The 12,645-nt window shown below is 50.5% G+C and overlaps 1 protein-coding gene across 8 annotated transcripts in view; it reads left to right on the top strand.

The window, feature by feature from the left end:
• The window catches only part of Vgll4 (vestigial-like family member 4), a 113,590-nt gene that overhangs the window by 95,364 nt on the left and 5,581 nt on the right, over window positions 1-12,645 (top strand). Inside the window, exon 1 of one of the 8 annotated variants that reach the window (XM_087656900.1) lies at window positions 3,442-3,512. Within the exon in view, the coding sequence (XP_087513026.1) occupies window positions 3,499-3,512 (14 nt within the window). The 5' untranslated portion in view covers window positions 3,442-3,498. 8 annotated transcript variants of the gene reach the window in all.

The following is a 12,645-nucleotide window of genomic DNA, read 5'->3' as shown; positions in this document are numbered from 1 at the left end:
GCGCTGCTTGTTCATCAACACCAGGGTGATACTTTCTCCAGATCAACCCCTCATGAAGTAAGGATGTGGCTCTCAGTCCACAGAGCCACTAGGGCTGATCTGGGCACTTTGGTTTTAGGTGCCTGAGAAGACACTGCACAGTGCCAGGCCAGGGTGGGAGAACAAAATTCAACATCCAGAGTACAGTTTCTACCGAATGTACACTCCCTTTACATCACGGGGAAGTTGAGGACCCTCTGCATAATACAAAGGGATTTAGGGCTGGTGTGCGGTCACCGTATGGGGGAGGCTGAGCTCTCAAAGAGGGCACAAGGGAAAGCCAAAGAGAGAGGTCTTGAAGGAGGGAGTGGGTTTGGAGGTCACAGCAGTTGAGATGCCAGGGTAAATTCAGCAGCTCACCTCTGCCCTAGGGTGGCTCACCTGTGCTCCAAAGGCCACTCTCTCCAGCCAGCTAGTTAGACGACAGTTTAACTTAAACAGGCAAACAAACTCCCAAAACAGTGCTTTGATTTATTTGTGGCAAAGGTTTCTTTTCCTTCCTAACCCAACCAAAATAGATTGTTTTCCTGTAATGATAGTCAGTTGTTTACCTATTGATAACTCACTTGAAGCTCAGGTTAATGGCTTCCTCCCTCCTTCTTTGTCCCTGCCCTGCTGGAGATGAGACTTGGTTAGACAAGCTCTGAGCTCTAACCAACTCTCAGGTGGGGTCAGTAGACTGAAAGCAGGAAACGTGGGCATGCGTGTAGTAGGGGAAATGTGTGCATGTGTGTACTGGGGGAAATGTGTGCGTGTGTGTACTGGGGGAAATGTGTGCGTGTGTGTACCAGGGATCTTGAATTTCTAACAGCAGCAGCAACAGCACACTTGATAGGTAACTGATCTGGTGGTGGCTGCTGCTGCTGCTGCTTCTCCTTTCATCCTCCTCCTTCTCCTCCTCCTCCTCCTCCCTCCTCCTCCTCCTCCTTCTTCCTCCTCCTCCTCCTTCTTCTCCCTCTGCCCCCTTCTCCTCCTCCTCCCTCTCTTCCCCTCCCCCTCCTCTTCCTCTTCCTCCTCCTTCCTCTTCTCCCTCTTCTCCCTTCTTCCTCCTCCTCTTCCACCATCACTACCTCCTTCTCTGTCTCCTCCTCCTCCTCTTCTTCTCCCTCTTTCCCCTCTCCTCCTCTTCCCCTCCTCCTCCCCCTCTTCCTCCTCTTCCTCCTCCTCCACTTTTTTCCTCCTCTTCCTCCTCCTCCCCTCCCTCCATTACCACCTCCTTCTCTGTCTTTTCTTGTTGTTGAGAGAACAAACTGGCTTTAGATTCACTACGTCGTCAAGGGTGTTCCAGTCCGTCTGCCTTCACCTCCCTAGTACTGGGGTGACAGGCACACCATCACACCTTGTTTATCTGTTGAAAATTGAACACAAGTCTTCATTCATGCTGGGCAAGTGTCCTACCACCTAAGTTATAGCCCTTGGATGGTCTCAGGACTTTGGGCTTGTTTGCCACTGTTTTTTTCATGGGGCTGTAATCTGCTGCATGGGTGTGAGCATGCTCCCCAGTGCTGGGAGGGGGCAGGGACAAGGACATTTCTCCTGAGATTTCCTCCGTCTGCCTCAACTTTCCTTTCTTTAAAGATTGCAGACATTGGTGTGGTCAGGGTGTCTGGGGTTCGCAGGCCTCCTTGCATTCCCTACCCTCTTCATGTTGTGCTCCCATTTTTCTGAATATGGACTTTGTGGGTCGGAGGGGACCCATTTGGTGTCTGATAACCTAAGTGTGCCCACCCCTGCTCAGCATCTCCCCAGCAATGACTACATCTGTGAGAGTTGGCGTCCTCACTCAGAGCCCTGCAGCTCTCCTGGTGTGCCTGCTAGCCATGTGTAGTCTGTGACTGACTGTCCTGCACGCTCTGTCTTCTGAAGTCTTTCAAGTATTTACCTTTTAGGCTATGGCGATACTCAGTTGGTAGCATTCCCGGAAACATGTGAAAAAGCTGGTTGAGGGGGTGCACACTATAACCCCAGTGCTGGGGAGGTGGTTCCCTGGAGCTGCCTGGCTGGTCAGCATAGCCTACTACTCGAGTGAAAAAGACACTATCTTTAAAAAGAAAACAAAAAACAAAACCAAACCAAAACAAAAGCCAGCAGCAGCAGGAGCAGCAAAAACCAAATCCAAGGTTGATGGCCCAAGGTGAACTGAACTGCACTGGAGCCTGACCTCTGTGCCGGCATACACACGTGTCACACAACCCCCGCCCCCAACACATGGCTAGGACAGGGTGACAGTGACCGTGGTAGAACACTCTCATGATGGAATGAAGGAGCTGTATGTGTGGACCTCTGAGGTCTGTTCGCCTGTGCTCTTCCTGATTGCATTCACATTAGAGGGGGCGGGAGCTTGGGATTAGCCCTGGGTAGGGAGGTGGGGAGTGGAGCTGAGGGCTGAACAGGCTCCTCACCCCTTCGAGAAGGGGTGGATCTGCATCTCAAGGTCTCCTTGGCTGCCAATGCCTCTTTCCCATCCAGGACTGTCCTGCCGAGCTGAGCTGGGAGTGTGTCTCTTGTTGGGTATCCTTAGTAAACGCTGAAATCAAAAATGAAATTGTTTTTATTTAACCATTTTACCAGATGTTCCCTTGGGCTTGATAGATGCAGCCTTTACTAGAAAGTTGCACTCCTGAGACACGGTGTTATGGACACGGTTGCTATAGACAGTGACAGTTGGCAGGTTGGCCTTTGCATCTTTTTTTAAATGTGTTTTCCTCCCACAAGCAATGTTCTTTCATTGGTGCCCTTTCATCTTCTGGGCTACAGGTCTGGCTTATGAGAGCCTACCAGATATAAACGCTGTTCTGTTGAGGTGTGAAAGGGGCCAGCAGGCCCATGCATGTTGCAAGTAAGCCTCCTTAGGATCTGAAGGAAGCAGCAGCCAGGTGACTCCCCTAGAAACGGAGGCCGCTGTCCTGGTATAGGGTTCAGAAATCTACAGATCTTACCAGGGCTAGCTGGGTCTGAAATGCTGGCCTTCAGCACTTCTAATGGAACACCCCTCAGGTGGGGTTTGTGAGGAGGGCAAGAGGACCAGAGAACCCACAGAAGCTGAATTGCAGGCCTGTCCCCTCCCTCCTGCCTCGCCCCTTCCTGCCAGCATTTCCTTTGGCCAAGTTGTAGAGTTTGCTAAAAGCCTGATGTTACGGAAGGTAGGGAAACAAAGAAAGAGGAAGTGGCTAGCTGTAATTCTGACAGCAGATCTGTTTTCTCTGAAAATGGAACTGCAGCGATGCATGCAACGTTCTTGGCAGGCGGCACTCTGTAAATAACGCCTCCCAGGAGTTCCCAGCCTCTCCCAGGCCCGCAGGAAGCTTCCCCTGCAGCGCGGGGCAGGCAGCCCCGCACCTCACACCCTCCTCCCGGGGACTCTTATTCTGACGGGGTGCGCGCGCCTTGCCTGCCAAGTTTGTGAGGCCCCAGGCCTTCTTGTGGGAGGACGCTGGGCTGTCTTCATGCTCCTTGGCAATGATTAAAGTGAGGTTAGTACCAAAACCCCCTTTCATTTTATTCCCTTATCCTGCCGTTTTCAAAGCAGATGGCCCCGCTGTATTTTCAGCTGTAATTAATTTAAGCTGGGGGAGGCAGAACTGATGGGCGCAGCAGGGATGTTCCTTGGGTCCCTGTCTCCTGGCCACCCGCACCTTGTCCCAAGCTGAGCCCTGTAATCACCAGATCCCCCTGCTAGGGTGAGGGAGCTGTCACAGAATGGAGTGTGGAGGGAGCTGGCAGGATTAAGGAGCACCCAGGTTCAGGTGAGGCTGTCACATGACAGCGTCTAGTTGGAGGGGAGCAGATGCTGGGGTCCCCTGTTCCTTCTCAGCCCCGACACCGAGCTTCTGCTTCTGCTCTCAAGTTTATTCATAAGAGAAGATAATGAGAAAAGTACTTGGCAAAGTCTAGAGGCTCTGACCTCAGCCGCTTCCTCCTGGATACTCCACTCAGGTTCCCTTGTCGCTCAACATCAGCCAGCGACCTCTTACCCTCCCAGGGTCTGATAGAAAATGCTTTTGTCCCAACTCTGGGGAACTTGCACAATAGTTCTACCAAGCTCTACCCTCATCTACTCTGAGACTTGCGCCCTGCCCAGCTAAAGTGCATCACGACTGGCCTCTGGGAGCCTGGGGAAGGGACCTGCGGATTGGAGTGCCCTTGTTGTAGGAGTCGTGCAGACACACTGAGGACTTGGTCCCACCACATACTGCTGCCATACAAGTGGTAGCTATTACTGTTAACATTTAGCCACCCTCTGAAGACTTGAAGCAATTGTTCTGGGCTCATAGTGAGAAATGAGAACCACAGTTATGTGGCTGTGAGTCTCCCAGAAGCTCACAGCTGATCGCAGCCACTGTCCCCACTGTCTTGTGTCCTGGTGGCTGGGAGGAGGGTGTGCACTAACTTCTGTGGGGTCTGATCACAGTGTTCGTGAGTGTCATTCTTACAACCTAGGAAGGCCGTCTTATGAAGGCTTATCAGTTCTGTGCTCAAGGACCAGATCTGTGCTCCTGGCAACCTTCCTTTGGTTTCTCTGTAGTAAGGAGTGGCATGTGAGTGAGAGACACGTTCTAGAGACCCGACCTTCTGATGTTCTTTCTGCTGGTGATTTGTCAGAACTCCTAAGGACTGAGTGTTAGACTGAGAGCCACCCTGTGACCCAACAGCTCCTCTTCTGGGAATTTACCCAGAATAATTGAAAGTAGAGTGTACTGGGTTCGAACACCTAGACTCACGGTGGCTCTGTTCACATAGTCAAGAAGTGGGAACAGCACAGAAAAATGCCCATTAATGGGTGGGTGGCTAAAAGCGTGGGTCTCCACGTTACAGTGGAGTACATTCAGACGTAAAGAGGCAGAAAACTCTAACATAGACTCACACACATGGCTGAGCCATGAGAATTTGCTAAGCAAAATAAACCAGAGTCAAAACAATGATGGTACACTAACTGACTTATTACAAGGCCTCTAGCATGGAGACCGGTTGGCTCACCCTGAGGGAATGGGGCGTGGCTGTTCCCTGGACTGGCTGACCTGGGGTATTAGTGCGTAGTGGGGGCAGTGGAGAACTCACGGAGCTGGGTGGTGGGAAATGGTTTGTGGAGCTGTGCGAATGAATGCTACTGGACCACATCCTTAAATATGGTATTGCAGGGGCCGGAGAGACAGCTCAAGAGGCTGAAGCTCTTTCCGAGGACCAGAGCTCAGTTCCCAGCACGCACATGGTAGCTAACAACAGCCTGTAATGCCAGTTTTAGGGGATTCCATACCATCTCATGCAGGCAAACCCTTATACACGAAAATAAATCTAAGGAAAAAATTAATGGTATTATATCCCTTACCATTTGGTTCAACTGACAAACACTTATGAGTGTCCCGGGGAAGCAGCGTCTAGTGCTGAGGGATGGGAAGACAGCTCTGTCCACTGCTGGACCCCCTCGTGCACAGGTGAAGTCTAAGGACTCCAGGGGCAGTGACTTCAGTTGAACGGATTCTGAAGAGGAACCGTAGCCATCTGGCTTTTGGAAGCTCTTGGCAGAGTGGACAGGTTAGGGTTTGGAATCCTCTATATGGCTCTAGGGCAAATGCTACCCAACAGAGCAGGAAGTCAGGTTCCATGGTTGTCGCTTTCCCTAGTCAGAGCTCCAGGGTAGCTCGAAGGAAGATGTAACAGCTGGGGCAGTGCTTAGATGTGAGTAACCACCCAGGAAAGCAAAGTGCACAGCTCAGGGAGAGAGAATTCTAGATGCTGACGAAGGCCTACTGTCCTATCAGTAATGGGGTTGAGACAAGAAAACCTTAAATTGGAGGCCAGCTTCAGCTACATAGCAAGATCCTGAATGGCAGTCGGGAAGGGCAGTTTTGTGATTGAGAGAGAGATGAAGCAGGCCTTTAGTGATGGCCTCTGTGTTTATGAGGATCTTCTAAGATTGGGTGGTGGTGGCCATGACTTTAATCCCAGCACTCGGGAGGCAGAGGCAGGCAGATCTCTGAGTTCAAGGCCAGCCTTGGTCTACAGAGCGAGTTCCAGGACAGCCAGGGCTACACAGAGAAATCCTGTCTTGAAAAGAAGAACGGAAAAGTCTTGAGTCCTAACCAGCCTAACCAGTTGCTAGCATGCTGGGGTATTTCCAAGGACCAGGGTAATTCTCAAAACCCATCTTTCCTTACAGTAATTTAAAGCTCATTGCTAAATTCTATAGATGTATTAAAAGAAAGAAAGTCCTTCCCTTCTCCAGTTTTTGGAAAGATGGAGCTCAACAAGGACAAGCCAGGCACTTGGAGGCAACCATGGACCTTAAACATTGAGGGTCTGTGTGGTCCAGATGGAAGGCCTTTGGACCCTTCCTTTATTGGTAGTGCAATATGGAAACCATGGTAAATGTCGAACAATCTCCTCTCGGGGGGAAATCTCACTGCCCATAGTAGAATCTCAATAGCTAAGGTTCATGGAGCTCGCTCTACGGTAGGTTAACGGCTGATTTTTGTTGCTGTTATTCTTGGTTATAGTTTGTAATTTCTGAGGCCAATCAGGGTTATAGGTGACCTGAGAAGAAAACCTCCTTCATGTATGTGAGTACACTATTGCTGTCTTCAGACACACCAGAAGAACCCATTACAGATGGTTGTTGAGCCACCATGTAGTTGCTGGGACTTGAACTTGGGACCTCTGGAAGAGCAGTCAGTGCCCTTATCCACTGACCCATCTCTCCAGCCCTCCTTTCTGGTTTTTATTCAGTGTTGAATCAATGTGTGAAAGACCCCACAGAGTAATTCGGAACCTGTCACCACCAGCCACAGACGGTGTACAGGAGGTGGCCATGCGTAGTGGGTGTGCACTCGTGGGAACTCCACACGTGTACGGGAATGCAGAGGGTCTGCTCCAGAGCGAGTCACGGGTAGAGCTGAATTGAAAGGAAGGTTTCCATATGACCTCTCCTTTCTTCTCAGATTGTTATTTTTAATTTATGTGTGGGTGTTTGGTTTGTATAGTACCCACAGAGGCCAGAAGAAGGTGTCAGATTCTGGAACTGGAGTTAACATGGCTGTGGGCTGCCATGTTGGTGCTGGGAATTGAACCGCAGGCCTCCCCTTCTTATGGGACACAAGCATAGAGCACCACAGGCCTGGGCTAATCCTCATCTGTCATGCATTCTGGTCTGCAGTTCAGAGATTACCACTGTGCTGAGGGAGCCAGCCCTTCCCCAGGGGGTCCCCTGGCTCCCCTACAGTGATGTCCAGTACCAGGTACTGCTGTGGGACAACTAGTTATGGAGTGTGCGGTACTGCTGATGGGCTGGTGTCTGTTGCAGAGACCTGACAAGGCCGGCAGGGAAAGAAGGAATAAAGTTTCTCAGTTTTTCCAAAAGGAAGATGTGGCATAGAGACATGGCCTCTGGAAGCAACCTGTCACCCACTGGAAGGCAGGCTTTGTGCTGAAGCTTTTCTGTTCTGAGCGGCTTGCCTGAGGAAGGAAGTCACATCTCACCAGCCATCTGTGCAGCCCTCTTTGTGGCTGCTGCATGCGTGTGTGCCCACTACACACCTTGGATAGGGTGAAGCTTCTAAATAGCGATTTGCTGCAAACGTATGGAGGGAAAACTAGGAGTGAGCATTCCTAAGATTTAGCATGAAGCCCTGAAAGACCTTGTAGCAGCACAACAGTGGGGAGTGTGGCTGACGGTTTCCAGACCTTTCCTCTCTGGTGGAATTGTCATGGCAGGTTACCCTCCTAGAGTTTCTCCTGGAACCCTGATGGAGGTGCTACCCTGTCTGCCTGGCCTTATGGTGCTGATTCCTTCCAAGAATAGCTTTGCTTCTTGAAAGCCAGTTCATTTACAAAACTTCCTGGTGCTGTGCAAAACACTGGCTGGTCTGACTCTGGTTGTGTCCCTCCTGGTGGCTGGAGGGACTGTCTCTTCTCTCCTGGTCAGCCGTGACCTTCCTAAGTGCTGGGAGCTTTGGACCTGCATACTCTGCAGGAAGCTGAGGGTAGGAGATGGAGGCAGGGAAGGCGGGCTCCAGGTAGGTCTGGGTGAACTCCGGTGAACTGCGGTGAACTGGTGCTGGACGGTGAACTGGTGCTGGACGTCTGGCTCGTTCCCAGCCTCTTCCTCGCCCTATTCTTCAGCCTTCCTCTCAGTGGTCCCAAGTCCTCCCTAAAGGGTACCAGTGTAAAGCCAGCCCAGTGGTGCCTGTCACTGGGTGGAGAGGGAGTGCTCTAGAGGTTCTTTCTGCCCATGGCAGATGTGGCCGCTGCATTTCGGCAGGAAGAGCCTGATGCTTTCCATCCCTCTCTAGTTTGAGGACTGCTTAATGCCAAAAACATGATAGTGGTTGTACTTTTTAGTATCATTCATTGAGAGACTGCATAATGACGAAAACAGCTGTACACCCAGGAGCAGCAGGGATCTTAAATGAACATTTATTAATCTCAGCAGCATCCCCATTCATTAGCATCTGAGTGTGCATGTGCACAGCACATGGTCTGTGGGCTCTGTAAACCGTGCTTGGCGTGCACATGGGTTCTTGGCCCATTTGTGTGTAGTCCCTCGGGGCTTGTGGCCACAGGCGGACCAGCTCTTGCTAACATGGGGACTGCATGGTGTTCCACCCCTAGTCTCATGGCAGACCTGATTCTCAGGCTTCCGTTTCTTTCTGTTGTCTCAGCTAATGATGTAAAGCACATGCAGGCAGTTCTGGTCTGGGGGAACTGGGGCTGGAGTCAGAGTGGAGCCCGAGTATGAGGCCCAGACCGGGTAGGCTGGGAGAGCTTGGTTTATGAGAGCCACCGTGGATTCACCTGGTTATTTCATATCTTTTTAGGAGATGGGGGTATGTGGCCTTCTGGACAACATGAGGGAAAGAAACTAACTTCTTGAACTGTCCCCATGGTTTGCATTGGGAGGAAGATGAGCAGGAGACTGCCTCAGTGGAGCAGTGCACTGTGCCTTCAGAGAGAAGTGCTTGTAAGAGCCCTGCTGTCACTGGGACAGGAGGAAGTGAAGTGTATGGTGACAAGTCTCTATACTCGTATGGAATTGCTTCTCTCCCTTAATTGAGGCTTGCACTTCAGCTTTCAGGAGCCTTTACCTGGGTGCTGTAACCCTGTGGCTGTTGGTCCCAGCTCCTAGGTGTCTTTGCCTGTTACCTTGCTCTTGTGGGATGCAAGTGGCCGCTGAGCTGCTGAAGGGGCCAGGAGAGCAAGGTGGTGGTGGAGGGGACATCACAACACAGTCAGGCTCCTTCCTGACTCCTGGGCTCAGTCATGTATTAAAGGGTCACAACATTAGGAAGGTTGACTCCAGTCCTCATCAGAAGAGTGGCAGGGGTATGTGGCTCAGGCTGTTCTACCTGGCTGCCTTTACCTCTGGCTACAGGAGGTGACTCTCCCAGGTCATTGGAACCCCTGCACTGTCACCTGCCTGCTCTGGGACTTAGGCAGATCACTGACTGGCCTTGGCCCCCTGGAGCAGGCCCTGGCTCAGCGCATAGCATGTGTTATCTGAGGGCCAGTGAGGCTTACACTGCCTGCTTTTCTAAGGCTCTAGAGAATGCTTCTCAACCTGTGGGTCACATATCATATGTTTGTCTACATTACACGTCATAACAGCAAAACTACAGCTATGAAGTAACAACATGGCAATTTTATGGTTGGGTCACCACACCATGAGGAACTGTATTAAAGGGTCACAATATTAGGAAGGTTGAGAACCTCTGCTCTAAAGCTTTAAAATGCTTTTGCATTAATTATGCAGTCAGTCAGCAGAAAGCCTCACTGTAGAGAATTTCTAGACATCTGTAAAGCAGCAGAGCTTCCAGGGGTGGAAAGACAGGACGGTGGGCCTGAGGGGCCAGCCTTTGTCCCGACAGCAGGTACACTCTGAGGAATGAGCCCTTAGGTGGTTTTCCTTGTTGTGCCTACTCAGGTCACTGGGCCTGCAGGGCAGGCAAGCTCTTACCCTCTGGGTCATCTTGCTGGCTCCAAAATTTTAACCTTTACATTTTTTGAGCTTTATGATAACAATTAGCACAAAATTATTATATAGCTAGACACAAAAAAAGTTTTCTTCATACCTTTATAAGCTTAAAAACTTGTATGACTTTTTTGTTAAAACTAAGGCACAAACATATTAGTAGAGGCTAGCCCACATCAAGCTCCCCAGAGCACTGGTTTCTAGCCCCTTTATCTGACATACTAGACTAAACAGAGGATCCATGCTTTTCTTGTAAATAGCATTATTGAAGACTGCCCATGGTGCCTGTATTGTCCCCACAGACCTATGACCTCCCAAGGTGACAGTGCCTTCTGGAGTCTTCCCTTGAGTACCTATCTGAGTCTGTTTTGCAGCATATACATTGGCATGCTCCAGAATAGTCAAGAGTATGCGCAGATCATAAGCACAGGAGTGTTCCTACTGTGACATCATGAAGGCCATTCAAGATGGGTTTCTTCAGCTGCCTTTAATCCCAGCACTGGGAAGGCAGAGGCGGGCTCATCTCTCGAGGTCAGGGCTAGCCTGTCTCCAGAGAGTGACTTCTTCTGAAGGAGACTTTCTTTTTTTTTTTTTTTTTTTTTTGTTCTTTTTTTCGGAGCTGGGGACCGAACCCAGGGCCTTGCGCTTCCTAGGTAAGCGCTCTACCACTGAGCTAAATCCCCAGCCCCTGAAGGAGACTTTCTTAATTGATGCCTCCTGGTCTCAGTATCATCTTCCCTTTGAGTGCCTGCTATCTTATTCATCCTCCAGTGGCACTGACTTGTGGTTCATCTTATTAGTTCTGGTCACATATAACATCTATCAGTGGGCCCCATTCAGTCTGTGACAGAAATTAAAGGCAGTTCTTGAGAGAAACAAATGCTGAGAGATGCACAGACAGTTCTCTACCCCATCAGGAAAGGGGAAGGTTTTAGAGATAGCGAGCTGTGCACTAGTGAGCTTGACTAAGCCAGCTTGGTAACTTCAGATAGTGCCTGGGCCCCTCTGAGTCTCTTTCCCACTTTGGAGTCTGTCATAGTAAGGTCCGAGCACTCAGCAAGGGATGAAAAGAGCTCTAGCATGAATGGTATGGGGGCCATCCTCCACCAGTGCTCTGCTCCAGCTGGAGCCTTTACCAGTCGGGACTTGGGCCTTCCTGTGGCAGAGAGAATGAGGCATGTGTTGGTTGTTTAGTGTCCTGGAGTTGAGTTTTAAGATTGTATTGAGCAGAAAATGAGACAGCATCTTTGTGGGCAGGGGACAGAAATGTCAGGCAATCTGGATGGTGCCCATGCTTTCTTGGCTTTGAGGTAGAGGTGGTGTAGTGATGTGGCCTTCTTCCTGGTTGTCAAGGGATGGGAAGCTAGGATTGGGGGCACAGAGGATATGGTCTGCACCATCATATCTCCACCGATGACACAATCCCTGATCAAAACAGGTGGCCTCTAGGTTGGTCGTGGCTTTGGGAGGGTCTAAAGGCTTAGCTTCTGTTCCCACAGCTATTAGTGCTAGACTGTGGGAAGGCTTGAGACTGTCATCCAGGTTCCCAGCGCAGTGACGACAGCACAGATAGCATCAGGAAGGCTCGCTCTGTCACCTCCAGGATATCCTGTGTGGGAAGCCTGAGGCTGGGTGGGTCCTTCCTTACTCTTCTACCCTGCCAATGTACCATGATTCCTGGGGCTGAGCAAGATGATGCATGAGGCTAGCCCTCCAGTCTGTACCTGGTGAAGGGCAGGACACTTGTTTTACCTCCATGTTTTCTTCAGAATTGTACTTCCTGGGATCTAGTCTATTCTCTCCAAATTCTGTTGATATTTTGTCTTTGGAGCTCAGAGAGTGATTGGAAGCACATGGTGACCATCCCTAGCAGACTCTGGATTGGATGAGTATGGTGGTCTCTCTTTGGCTACCCACCTTTTATTTCTCAGTAGAAATGCCCACCTATGGGCAAGGTTGCTTGTCCCAGGCAGTCCTGTGAGTCCTCTAGGCGCCAGCAGGGCCCATGTTGGTTTTCTGTCCACCAACTTGGTCTTTAAGGAGCTGCAGGATGTATGTGGTTTGGGTCAGCGTCCTGATGGCGCAGGACACTCTGGGCTGTGATTCACTCAAAGGGGGAGGGACATGGAAAACAATGTCTGTCTTTAGGCTCCAGGAACCAGGAAAATGAGCTGGAAACAAAGTGATGTGTAATTTTACTAAAATTAACCAGCGCATTCCCAGGCTTGCCCTGTGTTTCATGGTATTCTGTGTGATGTATGCTCAGTGCCAGTTGACTGATTTCCTAGGCATAGTCCTGGAAGCCCCTCTTGGTACCACCCAATTCTGTTCTCTCTATGCATCTCATCATTGAAGTTGGTGCTTGGCCATGTGAAAATGCTGTGGGAATCAAAGGTGGGAGGTGACAAGGACTGGTGGCCTTGTGGTCAAGGAGACAAGTGATGTTAGCCTGCCTGAGTCTTCTTGCCGTCTGTTGGCTGTCTTCCCCAGACCCTCAGCCCTCCTTCTGTTGGGTTCTTCTGTACCCATTGCCTGCCACAGGGTCTCCTGGGGATCATGGTCGTCCCTGGGATTTCCTGTCTGCGCTAGTGTCTGCTGCTTGAGCTCCTGTGAGTGAACCGTGTGAAGGATGCGGATGCAGCTCT

Source organism: Rattus norvegicus, chromosome 4 (assembly GCF_021556685.1).
Source record: "Rattus norvegicus strain SHRSP/BbbUtx chromosome 4, alternate assembly SHRSP_T2T, whole genome shotgun sequence".
Lineage (NCBI taxonomy): Eukaryota > Metazoa > Chordata > Mammalia > Rodentia > Muridae > Rattus > Rattus norvegicus.
Note: the sequence above shows the minus strand (reverse complement) of the source record. Positions and strands in the feature narration are given on the sequence as shown.